The 21,108-nt window shown below is 33.7% G+C and overlaps 2 protein-coding genes across 2 annotated transcripts in view; one reads left to right on the forward strand and one right to left on the reverse strand.

The window, feature by feature from the left end:
• Positions 1 to 18,318, reverse strand: part of LOC111051051 (SEC23-interacting protein) — a 52,890-nt gene extending 34,572 nt beyond the window's left edge. Inside the window, exon 1 of the mRNA XM_039426227.1 lies at positions 17,911 to 18,318. Within this exon, the coding sequence (XP_039282161.1) occupies positions 17,911 to 18,067 (157 nt within the window). The 5' untranslated portion in view covers positions 18,068 to 18,318. The remainder of the gene's footprint in view (positions 1 to 17,910) is intronic.
• LOC111051053 lies at positions 519 to 14,219 on the forward strand. The gene is made up of 7 exons (XM_039426229.1): positions 519 to 775; positions 4,825 to 5,124; positions 6,602 to 6,832; positions 8,884 to 9,031; positions 9,860 to 9,986; positions 12,778 to 12,954; positions 13,913 to 14,219. The coding sequence occupies exons 1-4, from the start codon at positions 571 to 573 to the stop codon at positions 8,889 to 8,891; spliced, it is 744 nt and encodes a 247-aa protein (XP_039282163.1). The 5' UTR covers positions 519 to 570; the 3' UTR covers positions 8,892 to 9,031; positions 9,860 to 9,986; positions 12,778 to 12,954; positions 13,913 to 14,219.
• Positions 18,319 to 21,108: the final 2,790 nt, after the last annotated feature.

Raw genomic sequence — 21,108 nt, forward strand, 5'->3', positions numbered from 1 at the left:
TCTTATCCAATCCACGACAAGCAAAAAATCCAAGCAGTAATTCCAAGTTTTGTCAAAAGCTGTTAGAGCTTCAGTATTCATTTCACATCTCCCACCAGTTGAAACCTATTTTACAAATGAAACAGGCACATGTGAGCTACTAACCTTTATCTTAGATAAATCGATTTTAATAGCCTATGCTCCAGTATAACGTTTACAGTGACTATCATTGATTTGGCAAAAAGTGTTCAAATATAAATACGATATAAAAACAACACAATGTGTCGGTAAATTATCAAGTACCCTTTCAACTCTTCAAGCCATAGTTGTGATGTGTTAAAACAAAAGAGTACTTGATACATCATTTATTGTGTTTATATATACTTCAGAAACAGAAAAATAGAGCTGAATAGTATCAAGCAGTAAAAATAGTTGATAACGTTCGATTTTTAATTTTTTATATTTTTTGTTGCCAAGGATTTGAAACTTCATTTTTTCAGAAAATTGAAGATTGAAAGTTTGAAATTGAAAATAATCAGAATTTCATTCGTTCTAATTAAAATTATTTTTCAACAATAATTCAACTGTTTAATGAAAGAAATTGTAATGGATTTAGGTGAACCGCTACCATTGGTGAATGCTAGCGACGGTCAGCGAATCAGAACAGAGGGTGAGTTGGGGGCATGGCGACTAGACACCTCAGGGACACTCTACGATGTGGCTGTCCTAGCCAATAGCCGCCTTGCTTATGACGTTATACCACCTTTGGCCCCAACTAATAAAAATACCACTCAAGGTAGGCCTATTTTATGTATCACGATAAACTTCAATTCGTTCACAAGATATACTTTTTATATGGTGAAAGTGGAGTATTTTAAAATGAAATAATGAAAAAGATATTATCATGGCACGGATAGTAGTGTGAGTGTGTCACACCAGATTTTTAAATTAATAGTCGAGATGGCAAAATGCTTTAAAGTTTTGATGATTAGGTAACTTTGTTTTATTATTCAGTAGACAGTTTACCAACAGTATTAATGTTATATGGGGTGATTCTCTCTCTACCTCTATCCTTGAATTGTTATAAAATATTTTCCCCCAAAAATAACGCTCAATTTCTAATCAAATCAATTTGACTAAGTAATAAGCATGGTGGATATCGAAATATTTTTGGTATTTTATAAAAAGTCATGTACTTCGAGGATATCTCCACAAAAAAACAAAACAAGATTCATTATAATATTAATCTAATCTTCAATTTTCTATTAATAATAAACTTTCAACTTATTGTGCCTAAACTGTTTAAGGGCGAGTATTTTTGTCGTAGAAATACACTCTGTAAGCTACAATTCTATAAAACAGTAGAAATCTCTAAAATAGATACTTCTCAATATTCTACTGTATACATTATGTGGTCCTACAAATAGAATATTAAGGTGCGTATAGACTTATGCGCCACGGACATGCGCATTTCTCTTTTCATCAGCTGATGTTATGAGGTATTTTTGTCCAAATACAGATATATTAAACTGAACATTAGCTATGAAAAGTACGCTACGTACTGAAAAGTAAGTCTGTACGCAACTTAACAAAGAAAAACAAAAATGCCACAAGGCTAATGCCCATGATCTCTAATTGAGCCGGGTCTAAGCTACAAATTAGAATTGGGATGAAAAAATGAATAAATTGTAATTTTAGTAGATTTATAATAGAAAGATGATCATATTTGTTTAATCAAGTTCTAAAACCAGCGTCGAATTTGAATAATCAAATATTGTTTATTAACAAAAGGAAACCTTTGACCTTACATCCAACATCAGGAGTGACCTACATATTTATGAAATATGCAAATTTTCTTATGAAAAATTAACTAACAAAAACATTATCTTGTTTCCCTTCACCCAAAAAGACTGTACTAATTCAAAATGTTGGTACCAACGATAACCCAGAATGCACATCATTGAATAGGGCTGATAATGGATTGGATTTACGTCATGAATCAGACAAATAATGACACTGAATTTTGGATAAATGACGATAAATGAGAAATTATAATATGATAATATATAATTGAATTTGGCGAAGATTTGTTGGGCATGATTCACTTTGTGTAAATACGCAATAAACAGCTACTGTAATCATAATAATTATTTTAAGATCACAACAAATTGATAATCACATTTTTAAAGAATATACACTGATAATCACAGACGTTGTATTTGATTTTGAAACAAATTATTGTCTATTGTGCAATTCAAGATTATTCCTTCAATCGTGGGAGCATTTTATATAATATTTTTCCCATTACAATATTCAAATGTTGCATTGTTTGAATATAAAATGCGCAGATTAATAATGTTAGATGAATTACCCATTTTAAATGAACAGATTTTGACCAATGAGTCAATGTTGAAATGGAGTGTGAAGAAAATACAGTATCAAAAATATGTTGTCTTATCTTAGAGTTCTTTCTGTTATTAGTAATCGTAAACAGTTATTTGTTGTAAATGTTAGACAAATATTTATATTCTTCTAAATTTGGTGTGATAATTGGGCAATGCATCATCAAAAGCAAATTGCTTCCTAATACCTTATAAGGTAATAGAAAAGTAAAGACTGATAATATTTCATACACAATTTAATGAGCATGTTGCATTCCCTACATGTAGTTAGTACTCCATTCATTTCAATTTTAACATGCCTTATAAAATTGCATTCACACCAAAGTCGTCAACAAAATGTTGTCTAGAAGTAATAGTGTTCTATTTTTTAGAAACACAAGTTGCTGTTCTCAAATGAAGAGAGTAACAAAAGTTGTCAATATTTTGCCCATAGAGCGAAGTCGGCATGGACTTGTATAGGAAGAACATTATTTTTTTGATGACCACTTCCTCACAATGAGTGAGATATAGGCTAAAAATGCTGTTGAAAACAAGGATTTCCACAAGCTGATGATGACATGCTGTGCTTTTCAAGAAATTAGTAACAAATTGCCGCAATTTATTATAAGTTCAGTTGACAACTGTGGTATAAACGTGGCTTAAAACACGCGAAAACAATGAAATGTGTGTCAAAATTAATAACAAAGAACCGGCTGATCAGAACTTCAACAATCTAAATTCGACTATTTGCCCTCCCCCCACCATTCCACTAGGAGCAAAACACTGCTCAATACTCAATAATATCATGCTGATAGATTTCATATATAATTTCAAGAAACAATTTTAATTCACTGTTCATGTGCTACAAGTTGAATAAAATACATCACTATACAACAAACGATTCTTGGAAAAATGAATTGGGTGGTTTTCGATAATTCAATTGCATGTCTGTCAGTATTATGAATTACATGTATTCAAACTCTACTGTATCCTTTATTCAGAAGTCATAAACTAATTAAAAATTATTATTCTTCCATGTTAAATTGATTTACATCAATGTAAATGATAAAAGCATTACGGTCCTACCTGCTTTTCAGCAAAGCTATCGAAGAAGATTATCAACACAGCTTAATCAATAACACTCAATTCAGCATCAAATACCAGTCTTTGGAGAACAACGAAATAATATTATTGAATTCAATGAGCATTCAATGAACAATTGTTTATACTATATGCAACGAACGCAGAAGAAAATCGAACCACAATAAATGCGGTACCGCAACTCACTGAATAAACTGGTAACTGAAAACGTTTTGAAGAGTAGCCAACAATGTGATCACGGTGGTTAGAAACACACTAAACTGAAAACTTAAAAATGTTGACTGGCTGAGCTCTCAACTGAGTATAAATAAAAAATTGAGAAAGAGAGCGTAAAGATAATGTTGTTGCGGTGGACTTTGGTTAGCAAATGATGTGTGCATAGAGAATGTGAATCAAAACGTATTCATTAGGGAGTTTCTCGCAACAGAACACAATTGGCGTCGCGCATTTTGACGTCATTGAACGCATTATTTGAGTACTAAAACAAAAACATTGGCTAGAGTCTGTTTAGTACAATTTAATTTCACCATCTGTGGGTCTAGCGGTCTAGCCTAGACGCGTATGCCAAAACCTATTATGGACAAGCTAGCTTGAAAACAATTAGAAGTTTCCTGAAGGTTTAAAGTTTTGGTTTCATGAGAAATGTTGAAGAATTGAAAATTTGGACGTTTCATTGAAATTAAGAATGGAACATTTGGAGTTTGTTTTCTGTTTCAACTTACTGTGTTGTGCTAAATCCTATTCTACTCATCTAATAGATATATTGTACTCGTACATTTCAGTTCAATATGCAATTTATACTCTTTAACATTGAAATAAATATATTTTAATTGGTTTCTCAATTGAACAAATGACGTTTCAACTTTCTTCCTACGTTTATCAATCAATCAAATATTTTATTCAATTAAACTGAAAAATATATACAAAAGCAATAAAATCAAAATACATATTTCTAATGATAATTAAAAAAAAAACAGGGATTATGGTGAGGTGTGTTGAAATGGAAAATCAGACTTCTGTGAATCAGGAATAATTTGTAAAACAGGCTTTGTAAACACTTTATTCTTTGTTGTGAACTTATTTTCTTTTTCACTATTAATTTAAACTTCAAATTTGGAAAAGGAAACATTTTTTAGCAGTGATGAAGTTTCGACCTATTGTTGGTTAACTTCAGACTCAAGAAGTGTGAAGTCTCTGAGTCTGAAGATAATCAATAACAGCTCAAAACGCCATCACTGCTAAAAAGTAAGTGTTTCCACTTCAAAAGTGTTCCTCAATTTAACTTCAGACTTATTTGCTTAAGGATATTCAAAATACATTTGAATGTAGTATTATACGATAATGAGAAATTTCTTATTATCAGGAGTAACTTTCAAGTTGAAAAAGTTGCGAGGCGACGGCCAGCTTGAAAAGGTAACGCTTATAGATGAGACAGGCAAAAGTCTGGCGAATCTGGAAAACTTATCAGCAACGAGGCAGGCCCGTATAGAGGAGTCAAGAGTTAGATTTCCCACCAAGCAAGAGGAAGAAGAAGCAGCTGACAGAGAGGACCGTCGCGAAGAGAGAGAAGAGACGACTGCAGGTGACACAGAGTGGCTCATACCTGTTGATAAGCTACCATCCAAACAGTACTTTGTTCAAGTTGATGGCAGAAACGCTAAAGGTTCGTATATCTTGAACATTCAATTCATTTCTCTATTTCAAACTCAATAATTGTTGAATATCAAATGTAATGTTTTCTAATATAAATGTAATTGAATTGAATAGTTGATAATGATCAATTATACAGTATATCAAATAAATCACAAAGTTACTAAATATGTCCCATCAAATGTAAAAAACTAAATAATTTACACAACTTGGGTTTACTGCATTTGAATGAACTACATCCTCAAGTACTCAAAAAGTTTGGCTTCTCCTTTTGTAATTGCTACACCTACTGGCGGTCAAGAAGTAGTATTTAATCTTAATGAATAAAAAGGAATTCAAGAATTGCCTCAGAAACTGGCTAATAATCAGATTGGCCGGCCGGATAGCCGAGTTGACTATGGAGGTGCACTCTTCAGTCTGCTAGTGCTACCTGGTCACGGGTTCGAGTCCCATCGATATAGGCACGGACGTTTGATCATCTCATAATTCACCCTCGCACTTCCCATTACCCACGCACAAGTAATAAGCTCATGTGGGAATTATCAATACCTACTATTACTTAAGTAATAGTAGGTATTGGCATTATCCGCAATAAAAAAAACAGAGAATTTTATGGTATGACAGAATTCTTTGAGGGCTACCATATCTGTGAGCTGACTGTAAATTTTCAACTAATTACTTGATTGATTTGTTGTTGTTTTGTTTATTTTTGTTTGTATTGCTGTTTTAAGTTTTTTAGATTATGACGCCAAACATTTGTAAAAATGTGAATGCTAAGTATAATTAAATTGAAAGTAATAAGAAAACAAAGATATTGTCTATTTTACTATAATATTTATTAAAAACTTTAAAACAGTAGCCTACCATGGTTTCACGTTTACCAACGCATCATCAGCTGTACTGAGGAATGAGGATACAGAAACAGTCTAAACCTAATCTTAGTAGCCTAGAGCTCCTAAATAGTTGGGTGGCAATAGTTATTCCAATCTTAAGTTTAATGTTGTAAATGAAGTAATGAATATTAAAAATATGATATACCTTATTAGTTAGTTTCTAGGTAAAATTAACTTTTTTCAATAAAAATATTAATAGGAAAGTGGATAAAGAAATTTTTTATTTATTTATTTTTCTCTTTGAAATGACCACTCTATACAGCTGGTCTGTTACTCTGTCTCTGACTTGGAGGCTTGGATCCAATACAGACTTTTAAAGTTTCTAATAAATATTATAGTGAATCTTTGATTTCTTATTATGGAGAGATTTCACAACAACACCATCAATTCTACTAATTTTATTAAATTGAAATTAGTTGTTCGAACTCACTGCTGGCGCACAAGTTGTTCTTTGCCGGTAGTGTCATTTTTATTTATTGCCGGGTAGTGCCGGGAATATTTATTTTATTAATTTATATATAATTTTTATTAAAAATAAATGAATTTGAATAAAAATATTGAATTAATTATGGAAATTGATGAGATGTGTGTTAACAGGGGAGCCGTTCCGTCGCCTGTCGGCCTTGTCAGTAGGCGGCGTAGGGGAGGGGTGGGTAGGCCTTAGTCCTGTGATGGTGGAGGTGAGTGAGCGGTCACAGCTGAACGCGCGGTCAGGTCAGACGGTCCAGCTCTACTTCGATGTGGTCAGCTTCCACTTCCGGCCGCTACCTATCACATTTTACGCCCCCAAGACGACCGAGGATTCATACGCAACGTCAATCCCACCAGGTAGGCCCTACACTCTCAATTTCAATTAAATCTCATTTCAAAATATATTATGTACTTACAAGGACAAACACACTTTCACCAACATTTCATAAACAACATCAGCCCCACTAGGTGAACTTGTAATTTCAATTGAATGCATGCCAAAATATTATAAAGCACCTCAGGACAACCACACTTTCACCAATATCAAAAACAATATGGACATACTCCATATCACTAATAGAGGTCGGCCACACAGGGATTGATCTGCGATCAGCAATCCCACAGGATTCTTTATACAGAATGTTTCTGAAATACACCGAAAGACTAATATTGAGCTTAACAGATTTTGTCTATTTTTCATGCGTTTTGTAGGATCATTTTTTATGGATCATTTTTTTTGGATCATTTAGGATAATTTTTTTAAGGTTGCGTTTGTCTATTATAGACTTATTCTACATCTTTCTCTTCGAAATTAAATTTTCTACAAGTTCTGTTGGAAAATATTTTGTATAAATAAAATAAATAAATTCAATTTTATTGTCAGCCAGCCAAAAAAGCACAAGACAAAGTCACACAAATAGAACATGAAATAGACAGTCACACATTAAGAGAGATATTGTTACTATTACATTGCTATTTAGATTACATTTCCAAATATTACAAATAACAAAGACAATATTACAAAATTAAGCAGCTAATTCATACGTGCTAACAATAAGAATTAAGGTATGCTGATTCTGCTCTCGTAAAATTCACTTAATTTATAAAAAGGATTTTTTGCCAGCCAATCATACACCTTTAATTTGAACAGTTTTAGGGGTGTTTGTTGGAGGTGTAGCGGTAACTTATTATACACCTTTTGCCCAACTGCTTCAAAACTATTTAAAGATTTAGACAATCTTTTGTATTGAATATAGATCTGTCTATTGTTTCTGGTATTAACAGAGTGAACAGTATTTCTTAATTGATAACGAGGCAGATTCTCCTTAGTTTATAACAAAACAGAATATATGTACTGATTTATTACTGTCAGAATTTTATTATTTATGAATAAAGGCCTACAGTGTTCTAAATAAGGTGATTCCTTGATTATTCGCACGGCTTTTTTTTGTAGCAGGAGAATATCGTTAATGTGCGCTGAATTTCCCCATAGAAGAATACCATAAGACATGAGACTGTGAAAGAAAAAAAAGTATGCTGTCTGTAAATATAATTTTGGTACCGTATTAGCGAGGCTTCTCAGCAGATAGATCACTCTACACAGCTTAGTTCTTACATATTTGACATGAGGCTCCCAAGTGAGTTTTGGATCTAAATGTACACCAAGAAATTTTATACTAGATGCGTTGAGAGTAGCTCCGTATTTCAAATTGAAATAGATTCTTTCTGTCTTATCTGAATTCAATACAAAGCCATTCGCCCTGAACCAGAGAGGTGCTCGTTCCATCGTACTCTCCGTCTCTTGGATAAGGCCTCTCAAATAATTATTGGTGTGCAAGAATGTAGTGTCATCTGCGTAGAGCACCGTATCAGACCATATGTAGGCAGGCAGATCATTTATCATGACAAAAAAAAAGAAAATTCAGAGAGTAATCAAAGAGTATTCATTGTAAATCTGCTTCAAACCTTAAAGGAACTTGTTTTTCGGGACCAAGTTTCGTGTATTTCGTCACATATCTTGAAAATTACTGTAGCTAACGGTCAGGAATCTGTTTTATTGAATTTCTCAGTTCATTTTACATAAAGTACGCTGAATTTAACATCTTAATTAACAACCAACAAATACCCGTAGAGCAGGGAAACTGAAATTCAGACGAAATCTTTCACCCTGTATAACTTGGTAACTAAGCATTTTCGGACTTATGTTAATTAGAACTTTTTTTCTTCTTTTGATGTGAGGAATCACCCCCTGGCTTATGGGCACCTTTTTCGGAACACCCTATATATAAGCCGATTCTTCCATTATTATTAATTATTTCTATGTAATAGATTATGAAAATGGATTTAATCCTGAATGAGCAACTAAGCATTTAGTATATATACTGTATACTCTGAATTATAATTTTCAGACAACTGATGTACCCTCAGCAGAAAATTCAAGTGGCAGTATTACTGGAGGTGCAGGGCATCAACCAAGACAGGGACATGATAGCACTAACGGCAGAGAGCATAGTCGGTCCAGTCACTGGAAAAGCCTACCTTTATTCTAATAACCAGGTAAGGTATTGAAAAAATAATCGATTGTATAAAGAGAATAATATAGCATTCACACCTAATAAGGCGGAAATTGTGTGTTTGCCGGCTAACGCAAAATGAGAACTTGACAAAACTGAACTGAATTGACTGATAAAACTGAACTGAACTCGACTTGAACTGAAAACTTGACGTAGTACTGAAAATTTGACGAAATGAGCCCTTGACAAAATGAAATGTTGACGAATTGAAGACTTGATAAACTAGAAACGATTAGACTGAACCCACATGAGGATTAGACTGAATATAAGTTTGACTGTTTGAGGTTTTACAATAGGTTTCATGGTTCAAAAACAAAATAAGGATTACCAATTCAAAAGACAAAGCCGATACAAAAAATCATTGATTAAAGTTTACCCTATGATTGAGAAGGGAACCATAATAGATGTGCTTTTGAATACCCAACTATTACAGATATATTCGAAAATACCCTGCGATACAACAATTTTTGGTTGAATTTCGAAATGTATCATTTGATTGATCGTGGAACTTGACAATCAGTATTCTTGCTCAAGACAAATAACAGACAAAGCAAGATATGTCTACGGTTGATGTTTAACGTTGATATTAGAAAGATCCAATGATTTCCCAATTCTTCATACTAAATCAAATTGTAACAAAACTATCCTATAGGCTATTGACGAAGACATAATTTATGATGAATCACAATGCCCATTGAAAGAATCCTGATTCGTAGTTTATTATAAAAACAATAAAGGTAAAAGGAGCACTTCACTGTGAAAACTTATTTCATTGAGAAAAGTAACATTCAATGGTTTTCGCTGATTACAGAGATCTGAAGATACAGCAAAGCCGGACATCAGCATTACAACAGAAGGGTACTGCAGAGATTATCTTTCGCCTCAAGTTTGCTATTCAAAGTTCTGGAGGATTGATGCCAATATCAGAGACAGCAATGGTGAGATATTTGCTCTCTTTTAGACAACTCTCCAACATCTTTTTTAAAAACTCTTTAACGCCTTTTCCAGCAATTATTACTGATCAACACTGTTTGGATCGAGTGTTCTAATACTCGACATCTGATTATTTTATCAAAGAGACAATGCTATGTAGATGGAGTACAATGTACAAAACAATGTTTCAATTTCATTAAAAAAAATTATCCATGCAGTGTAAGAACAACACCTACAACAATGTTGAAAAAGAGCTTTCTCAACAAGACTAGTTGTACCTCATTGACAAAAGATACAGTACTCTAAAAACATTATTAGGTTCCATCAACAATTGACTTCTAATAATTTTAATAATGAATGAATCGAAACTATCCCAAATAGCCCCTCTACAATCTCTACTAACAGCATTGAAAAATAATTCATGCTCTTGTATAACTAAGTAGACTTTCAAGTTCCAAGACCTTGGGAGGAAATGATCATTACATGCCTAAAAATTAATTGGTTCTCATCCTTTCAAGCCAGCCATCTGACAAAAATGAATCTCAGATACATGCATAAAAATATTTTCTGTGGCAATTTTCGCTTCATAAGAGCTTTAATCTCTTTATGATTATTACATCATTTTTATTGAAGTTTTTCATTTATTGGACTTACTAAACAAACAAATCAATAATAAACAATCTGATGGGGAGGAGCTCAAAACTTTTCCCACCAGAATTTTGATAAATAACTAATTTTTTGAAGAAAAGTTATATTTATGTACTCTCTACCTACGTATGCCTTGATTGTTTGATTTTGCATTCCGTAACGTAATTTTAAATTCCGTTAAAAGCCAATATTGTTAACTGAAAACAATTAGGAGGTTCGATTGTCGAATTCCACCAACAGAGTTACAGAAAATAAGACCCTCGCAAGTTTCCAGAACTTTGGACATGAGTAGGTGTAACTACGATGGCGATTCTGACGCGAATTTAAGTTACAGTGGAATGATAGTAGTAATAATATTATTGTAGAAGCGCAGTACGACAACACCATTGAGCAATAGCGTAATTCATAGAAAAATTTAGCAACAACATGGACAATGACGATGATAAACTTGACCCGAAAAATCTGGCAGATAACACATTTTGTTGTAAACTTTCCGAGAAAACGTGGTACAGTTACAAAAACTGTTTCCTCTGATCTTTCAAGGTTGAACGTTAAACTAACGGTATTATGAATGACATATATGTCATTAGAGCCGTTAGTCTATATGTATTTCAAATTTTTTGAAGTAAATATGAATGCTCACCGTAGATTTGAAGACCTTTGTTTTCTCTTCAATTTCATGTATTATTTCACTACTTAATGTTTTCCTTCAACAATTACGCGAGCTTTAATTTCTTATAGAATAGTCATGTCTGTAAAATGCATAATTTTCGAGTTATATGCGAGAAACCAAAAAATGGTACCTTTGAACCACCCCCACCCCCTTAGCACAGGGGGTAGGGGTGGGGTCTTTTGATATGTTTACCTCCTCACTACCCTCAACACAACTGCGGGGTCAAAAATTGTCTTCCAAACTTTTCCTTCTATACCCATTTTTGAGCATTCATTGCCTGGACTATTACTAATTGGTTCATGTACTGTTCCGCACCTCATTAATAAAATGAATAGTAACTATGTTCTTTTGTAAAAAAACACACATAGGCTACGTCTGCTTCGATAAGCTAACATGTATACTTCTAAAATGTTTTTTATTTTTTAACATAAAATATTTATAATAATTGAAATATAAATGTTTATGAAAGTACAGTATTTTATAATACTTCCCGAGTGCGTTGGCTTCATTAGGTATATTTTATAAAAGCCAAGCTATTATTAAGGGAAGATAAATTTTTACCAATTGGATAAATTTTTGTCAGTTTCAAAAAGTTATTTTTTATTTTAAAATCCATGTTATTTTTTATTATTTTGACAACCGCGATGCACAATAGTATAGAGTAAGGACCATCTATCACTGCAACAAACAAGGGATGGATTCCTATCCCATTTGGCTTTATTTTTTGTTTCATCTCTAGCACCATTATAAATAATTGTCAATCTATTTTATAAGTAATAAATTGTCAATTGTCATTGTCAATCAATGCATGGATTTAAATGGGCAATATAATTTGAGCAACAGAACAATGGTAGGTAGTTTTTAAACATCAGAATTAATTCACTATAATTTCAGTCCCAATTTGAATATCAACAGCCACATTCAAAAGATTATTGTAAATTTAAATACACATTTTTCTAGCCAACTATCCTCAATTTTAACCAATGTGGGAGTTCATTCAGAAAGAACTCATGATAAAAATGCTTCCAATTTCTCCAAAAATATTACAGAAAATTTAATAACCTATTGAGTACCGTAATAGAATATCAAATAAGTCCTACATCTTTGAGTTTGAATAAATATCAATTTTCCAGTTGAATGAATTTATTATTTAAAGCGTTGTATGAAATGCAGTTTTATTAAAGACAAATTTGTATTCATACACAGTTCAACATTTATTGATGGAATGAATTAGTATCTCTATTCTTTATTCTTTATTCTTTATTCTTTATTGATTGATATAATAAGTATACATCATATAAATGATAGGGAGAGGAAAAATAAGGTAACCTTGTGCTATTCCTCTCCCCAATTTAGATATGGTTACACATAGTCCGAAATATGTTAAGTCTTGTAGCTCTTCACTTCACAAAATTTTCAGACCACTAATATTTTCAGACCTCTATATTTCAACAATTTTATGTTATTGCTTAAAGGTTTATTGAGGATAAGATCAGTTCCACTAGGCCTTGAGTACAAGAATGAATTCATCGCTGGAACAATGGAGGAAGTTAGAGTACTCTATCAATCGACATGCTGCAACACTAGAGTCGATATTATCGCCATTGACATCTATGGAAACATAAATGCTAAAACTGTAGATATTGAGAAAGGTGAGACGGGTTTTTCTATTTTTAAATTAGTTTTTAATCTTCTTAATAGAGTAATAGCATAGAGAAAAGATAGCATAAAAATACATCCTGTGGTATAAGGCGTTTATGTTCCAAATTCCACTGTTAACTCAAGTCGATAGTTCTAGTAATAAGAACTACTAAAATGTGTGCCAAATTTCACTAATTTCTCAATCCAATAGTCCAAGTAGTTCTTTTTCGAGAAGCTATGTGACGCTGAAAGTCTCTCATACTCTGCCGTTTTTACAATCTCACCTGGCCTAAACAGTAATAATAGACAGTAGTCGGCTTGAGTTAAGAAACGTCGGCTTGAAATTTGAAACATAAACAACCTATACCATAAGACATCTTCTTATGCTATCTTTTATACATGTTAATAGCATAGAGAAACAATAGAGTGAGTAGATATCCCAAGGTTTATGTCGTTACTTTTACTGTTAACTCAAGCCGATTATTGTCGATTTTCACTGTTTTGCCGGGTGAGATTGTAAAAACGGCACAGTATGAGAGACTATCAGCATCACATAGCTTCTCGAACGGCACAATATGAGAGACTACCAGCGTCACACAGCTTCACGAGAAACAACTTCGTGGACTATCGGCTTGAGATAACAGTAAGAATTGCGACATAAACACCCTATGGGATATCTACATATTCTATTGTTTCTCCATGGTAATAGGGAGTGTGATTGAAGTATACTACTAAATTCTATGTGTCTATTACAGTACTAAAATAACAAGCTTAGTGACTGTTATGGAAGAGACTTTCAATTGATAAGGAACAAGAACCATACACAATTGGAATTCGGAAATTATGAAGCAACATTTCTTGATACAACTATACCTCCCATTGAATAAATAAATGAGTTCAAGTATCAATTATTTTATTGTATATTTATTAGACAGCTTTTATTACACAGCTTCACTCATTTTGTTTCAGTTTGGTTGACTGCAGGAGAAATATCAGCGATTGTGCTTGGCTCGATACTAGCATTACTACTGCTGTTACTGCTAATCATTGCAATAGTATTCTGTATAAGGCGCAGAAGAAGTCATAACTTTGTGATGCATCGTTGAATGCTCGCATCAACGAATAATTCATTGACCAAAGACCTCTGAAGACGACTGATTTTAATAGCCGCCAAAATTTCGATCCAAATACATTAATTTAATTTTACCATTTTAATTATGATTATAAGAAACGCGACAATACTATTCCAAAGAATAAAATATTTTCGATTTGAACATGAATGTGTTGTTTATTTATATCATATTGGATTCCTAGTACTCTCAGTTATTGACAAGAGTGAAATATGATGTTCAGCAATTAATTTTTTGTAATTACCAGTTAAGTGAACGTGTGTCGTCTTAACTGTGTCAAGTGCATGCGTTTGCAGTGTTCAATGTAAAAGTCATATTTGCAATTTACTCAGACATAAACATATAAATATAATCTATTTCATTTTGAAGTAGGTTAACACTTGCATTAAAAGTAGGCCTATCAGGATTTGCATGAGCTAGGAAAACATGTCAAATAAGAGCCGAAGAAAGACAATGCTAACACTATGGGAACAGATAGAAAGTCGATTTCAGTTGTACACTTTGATTTTTATTGAATTATGTTGCTGATGATCATTTAGTAGGAATGTTATAATTGTTTTATAAATTTGTCTGATTTTTTTAATAGAAAAAAACCGGTTTTTATTCTTGATATTTTGATTGTTTTATTTTAATCTGCTAATATAAAATTAACTATAGTCTACTGGTTTATGAAATAGAATTTATCAGTTTTACTTAATTATATTTTCAAAATGTCTTCTTTTTACTGTATTTTCATTTAATACATTTCGATTCCCAGATACAATTGCCTAGTTCCTAGTATACTAATTATATGTATTTCCCGTATGTTCTTCTTGAAGAAGATACCCACAAAAGCCCGAGGCTTGTGCGTGGGGAATGGGATGGATGATGATGAAGAGGACCTTTGAATTTAGGTGGATTTCGGACCGCCGGAAAGCGATCGTCGAACTGATAAAATATATTTAATGGATTAGTTAAACCTTCCTGTGGCTATGGGAGAAGCAGGTGCACCTATCAGCTATAAGATATATCAGCGGGATCACATTAGCCAACAGTTTCATATCTCTGCCAATCTAGCTATTCCCGCTAGACATACTCCCACTCGCAAATAAATTTTACTTTTACAACGAAATTGACAATTCGCACAAGGCGCATTCCCACAGATCAGTATCAGATAACGTGTCCACCAAACAGTGAGAATATCACTTACATAAGTTCTACTGGTACTATTCATACTCACTCAGACGGATTGAGTGGGTATAGTCCCATTAGAACTCATGGGAATTATATTTTCACTCTACTGGTCACCGACTCTGATGATGATATGTGTAGATTCTCCTTCATACAGTACTTCGACTACTATTTTATTATATCCTGAAATAACTTCGACTATAGACAGGTAAAGTAATGCTCATGAATACAATATTGATGATGTTTCTGTGTAGAGTCAAAGAAGGACCATCATAATATTCCTAATTCTTCCTGATCTGAGTAAGGCATGTGAGTTTATCCCTCACAAAATCCTATTTTATTTCCTCACAAGTGTTACATTTGCTGTACTCATATCTCCAAGATTGCCAACAAATTGTATCAATCCGTGAAGCCTCATCTTACCCCTATTAGTGAATCATGGTGTACCACAGGGTCATGGGCCAGTCGTATTTATAATTGCTATCGACTTGAGCTTGCTAGGAAATATACTGCTCTTTGCTGATGACATCACCATCTGTTCAAGGGGCATATCACCAGAGGATGCAGCACTTAGGGCAAATGAGATTTTCAACAAGACTGGATTGGATCAGACTTGATAGGCTGAGTCTGAATGACTTAGGGCAAATGAGATTTTCAACAATACTGGATTGGATCAGACTTGATAGGCTGAGTCTGGATGACAATGAAACTCAGACATTGATTTGCAGCTTTGGCCAGCCAGAAATCGTAAAGCTCTCGGGAATCCACCTGGATACAAAACTGCAATGTACCGAGCATACTGATAATCTCTGCAAGAAATTGTCTCGAGTTGTCCACCTACTGAGCATACTTCTATTGATGAAGGAGCATCTTGCCTCCCATAGCCATCTGAGCTATAGTGTACAGTTGTAGGGCCATGTCTACAGTTGTAAAGCTAATCCACTTCTTCAAAAGAAGTCTGTAAAGATCTCTTTAAGCGTCTATCTTGATCACTGTAGGCAAATTTTTCGGCAGCTGAAAATCCTAACAGTAGAGGCTATACAGTAACTACAACTATATAAGCCTACTTTACGACAAGAAAAATTTGAATAAGTTTTCAACAAGGACAGACCTCCATGGACGAAATCTCCAACATGGCACATTAATAAACCATTCACACTGAAGACTTACCAAGTAAAAGTATTGCTATCCCAATCTGGCCCCCAAGATGTTCAACAGGCTTTCAGCTGCATTAGAGTGTCCCGATTATATCTGCTTTGGAAATAAACTTGAGTACTGGCTTATTAGCAGACCTTACTACTCGCTGAAGGAGTATTTCGAGGACAATTAAGGCGACATCGTCTAGACACACCTGTGATGCAATCAATCCAGCTCTGCTGGTCATGTATGAAGACATCCAGTATTATACCGACATCGTTTTTCAATATCGAAATCGACAAAAAATGAACAAAATCCAGTTGAGTACTTCTCTTAACAAGGTAAATAAAGACATTTCTATCCATAACTTTTAAAAATAAAGTGATATGAATAAACTTATTATTGGATCTAAACCGGCTACTAGTGAACCTGGATGTAAATATTAAGGTTGTAAGTAAGCGAGACGGGTCGAGTCAAACGAGGCCACCGACAGAAGAGGCCTGCGACCGTAGAGGACTCCTGGAAAAGAGTCCTCAAATGTCGCCTGCGTCAGGCCACAGTTAGGGACTATTTTAATTTTTGAACAGTCCCGATACTTGAGACCTGCGACCGTAGAGGACACCTGAAAAAGAGTCCTCAAATGTCGCCTGCGCTAGGCGACAGTTGAGGACACATCCTAGGTACTTTTATAACAGACTGTACAGTTCGGCCGTTCAGTATCTGAACACAAGTTCGTCGATTTCAATAACCGAATTATGTTGCAGCTAGTATGAGCAACGGTTTACTCATACAAAATGTGGTAAGTAAAAATGATAGGTCACTCAATGCTTCAATTCCTGAATGCGATTGGTGTGACTATCTATTGATAATAGTAATAATGGTTCTGTTCATAACACAGACATGCCGCCAGGGCATGTCCATAAGGGAACACGTCAAGAGAAAAGGGAACATGGTAAGCAGAGTTCCTATAATAATCATCATCATGTTTGTAAACAAATGTAAAACTACCTTTATAATCAGGCCCTTAATACATAAACAAAACAGGCTGAGTCGCCAATGGTGTCTGTGTGTGTAATTCTAGAGCAAACTGGAACACCAACGCCACCAACGCTGGTATCCACAGTAAAACACCAGCAGCCGGCCTCCAAATTTTTTTTGTAATTAAAGGACCTATGATGGTACCGTCATTTTCAAGTTACAATCACGGATTTTTGTTTCAATTCTGTAGGTCTAATATACGGATACTTTTACCTTCTACATTCAAATATACTAAATCAAACTTTGAAACTTTTAGAGCATAACCTAAAATTGATTCCCATATTTTTTGAGCCCATATGAATAAAGAAGTAACTTAAGTTGTTCTCAATCCTACTGTCAATAATAAGGAAATAGAATAATAATTATTTTATTCCCCTATTATGCAACAAGTCAGGATTATAATAGGCTAAACCATATGTTGTTGAATATAACAATTTGCACCTTACCATAGGAAGATAACTTTAATACTCATCAATATGATTGACTTATTACCTGGTAGTTGAGGTGCCAGTGTTTGTTCATTGTTCAGAGGCACAGGGACGAGCAGAGCACTATTTGAGAAATTCTCAAATGGAAAACTAAAACCTGCACCCGACAATAAGGTATTTTTTGGTGGTTTAATTAAGTCATTTCTACTTTTTTCTGACATTTCTATAATACAATTAGTAAAGATTTCCACAAAACACACTTGCTATAAGTAAAAACTGAATAAATTCAATAAATATACTTTTTTATACATGAATTGGAAGAAATATAATGTAGAAATCCAAAAACTTTTCAAATATGCTACGTTAACCTAATCTACTTTGCTGACATTTTGGTCTATTGAATCATATGTTTTCAACGTTGACATTTCTCAAGGTCACAAACATGATGAATCAGCTGGTCCAAGTTTAAGACCGATTTCACACTGCAGCTTGCATTGCAAGGTGCAAACGTTTTGAACGAGCATACGAAACGAACATGTGAGGTCCACGTTATAATGGCAGGAGATGAAGGTAAAAGAACAGCGTTGCCGATTGCCTGCCTTAAATTAATTATATTTCTTCATTGTTGAAAACGGATTTGACAACGTTGTGGAGCTATAGAAGGATAGTGCTATATGTTTTGTCGAATTATAGACAAGAATAGAATCACCAATGCTAATCAAATACTGCCATTATAACGTGTAACTCACTATAGAAGTAGGAATAAAAAATATAAAAGGGCCAATTTTAACAGGCACTTTGCCTGTCATTTTTTTTTCAATTGAGGGAACTGTAGGCAAGTTAGGTTTCCGTAAGGCGGTTGAGAGAATTATCAAATTATTTGACTTGCTGAAGGAGCAATTTTTGACTGCATTCACACCACACACCAGAACGATTTCTCATGGACCACAACGATCTCAAAGTCACTTCAACTGATTTCTCTAAATTTCTAAAATCATTCACGCAAATCACAAAATTTGTCTGCATAAGTTGGTCATATTCTTCGACATGAGCATTGCGTAGATTGCTATTTGACATTGGGGGGACGTACTGGGGTCTAGGAGGTGCCCCCAGAGAAGATTTTTTTTTGAAAAATAGCTTATTAAAATTATGGTTTTTGAAACACATTTTACTTCAAATCCGTTTTTAAATCCTATAAATTCGGCAGTGGTAAATGAATAAAATTCTGAGTTAATACGTTAATAGTTCTAAGTTTACAAAATACAAATTATTAACAAATAGAACAGCATTAGTTGTATTGTTTCTTTTGATTACCAACCAAAGCAGGATAGCTAAATAGCAAGATCTATCAATCTATCTGATAGATAAAAATTGTGTTATCATAATTTAAATCTTCAATAATTCATATTTCCGTGTGACATAGCCTATACCTACCATAAAATATTGGAATCGACGCGACACGGACAAGAGGGACTAACAAAGAGAATAATGGAGGAAATGACTGAGGGAAGAAATGCGCGAGGAAGGTCATTCTGAGATGTTGAGCCCTCAAAAAGATTGATTGATTGATTGATTGATTGAGTACTTTATTTATGTAGATTACAATATATACTGGCTTATACACTTATATACAATAGCTTACAATACAGCAAAGTTATAGATGAATTTACATAATATAGACTAAGAAAATAACTATTGAACTGTATATGATATGAAAAAGCAATTTGTAATATAATAACTATAGATAATAATCATATTGTTATGCATCTACATAAATTGGCGGAGCTTTGGACATATCAATGTCCATTCTTTGGGAAGAATATTAAAAATATCCTCCCCACTAACTCTCTACCAAAATGTTAATTTCGTTATTTAAACTAAGAATTTATTTATTAATGGAAATATTGTAAAAGTTTTAATCAATATGAATATTGAAGAGAAAAAAAATTAGTAAATTGATAAAGTAGAATAATTATATAGGTAGATAAGATCAAATAATTGATTAATAAAATGAAGTAGGCTGAAAGTAGATCAGGGTTATCAAATTTCAGTAATATACAGCAGTATGCAGTGGATAATTGAAATAACATGAGTTTATATAATATATATATATATACAATTCGTTCTATAACATGGTTTAAAGGTTTATATTGGTGGAATGGGTGAGGGATGGTTGTCATGTGATCGTTCTAGGGCCGGACAGTTTCAGTCATTTGTTCCAAAATATGTTTTTTTAAAGTGAGGTTGAAGCTCGCTCGGCTCTCGATAGACCTGATAGAAACAGGAAGTGTATTCCATGCACGACAGGCACTGACTAAGAAGGATTTTGTGAAAATAGTAGTTCGATGATTGGGTATCCTTAAAGTACTTTCTCCGGTTCTAGTATGTGAAGCATCTGTCCTCCTACCTTCAGAGACAAATTTGAAATCATCTTTAAAATAGTTCGGATTACCGTATTTCAAGATATCTCTAACAAGCTTGATTATTCGAAAAAGCCTCTGATCGGGAAGCTTCAATGTTGAACTAGCAATGTGGGCTGGGGTGATATGATCATGGCGTTGGAGAGAGTAGACGAAACGTAGACAATAATTTTGGCAACGCTGTAGTTTATCATTCAGAGTGACTTGCATATCATTAAGAACAGAATTACAATACATTAAATGTGGGAAGATGAGAGATTGAACCAATAATAATTTAATGTTTCTAGGGAGGATATCGTGCATTTTCTTCAATGCATGCATGGCTGAGAATACCTTTTTACAAGTTTTGTTCACTTGTTCTGACCAGTCAAGAGTATTATTCATAATAATGCCTAAATTTTTAACTGAGCTACAGTAAGGAATGTCATTACCGTCTACACTAATTTTGTGAATCGATTCAAGGTCAATATTGTTTATAAGACGAGAATATCCAATTATAATGGGTTGTGTTTTGATGGGATTAAGCTTAAGGCCATTTTTCTTTGTCCATTCCACTACCGAATTGATATCCTGATTCATTATTCCAACTGTTTCATTAATTTTTGTTATGGGACAGCTTAAATAGATTTGAAGGTCGTCTGCATAAGTATGGAAACTGGAGAATTTGATAATGGAAGAAAGGTCATTAGCATACAAAGTGAAGAGGAGAGGGCCTAAAATTGAACCTTGTGGTACTCCATGCATAACGTTTTTCCAAGTTGACTTTTTGTCACCGACAGATACACATTGTTTCCTACCTAATAGATAGGATTTAAACCAAACTAACGAGTTGTGACTGAAAC

The sequence above is a fragment of the Nilaparvata lugens genome, chromosome 4, assembly GCF_014356525.2.
Source record: "Nilaparvata lugens isolate BPH chromosome 4, ASM1435652v1, whole genome shotgun sequence".
Lineage (NCBI taxonomy): Eukaryota > Metazoa > Arthropoda > Insecta > Hemiptera > Delphacidae > Nilaparvata > Nilaparvata lugens.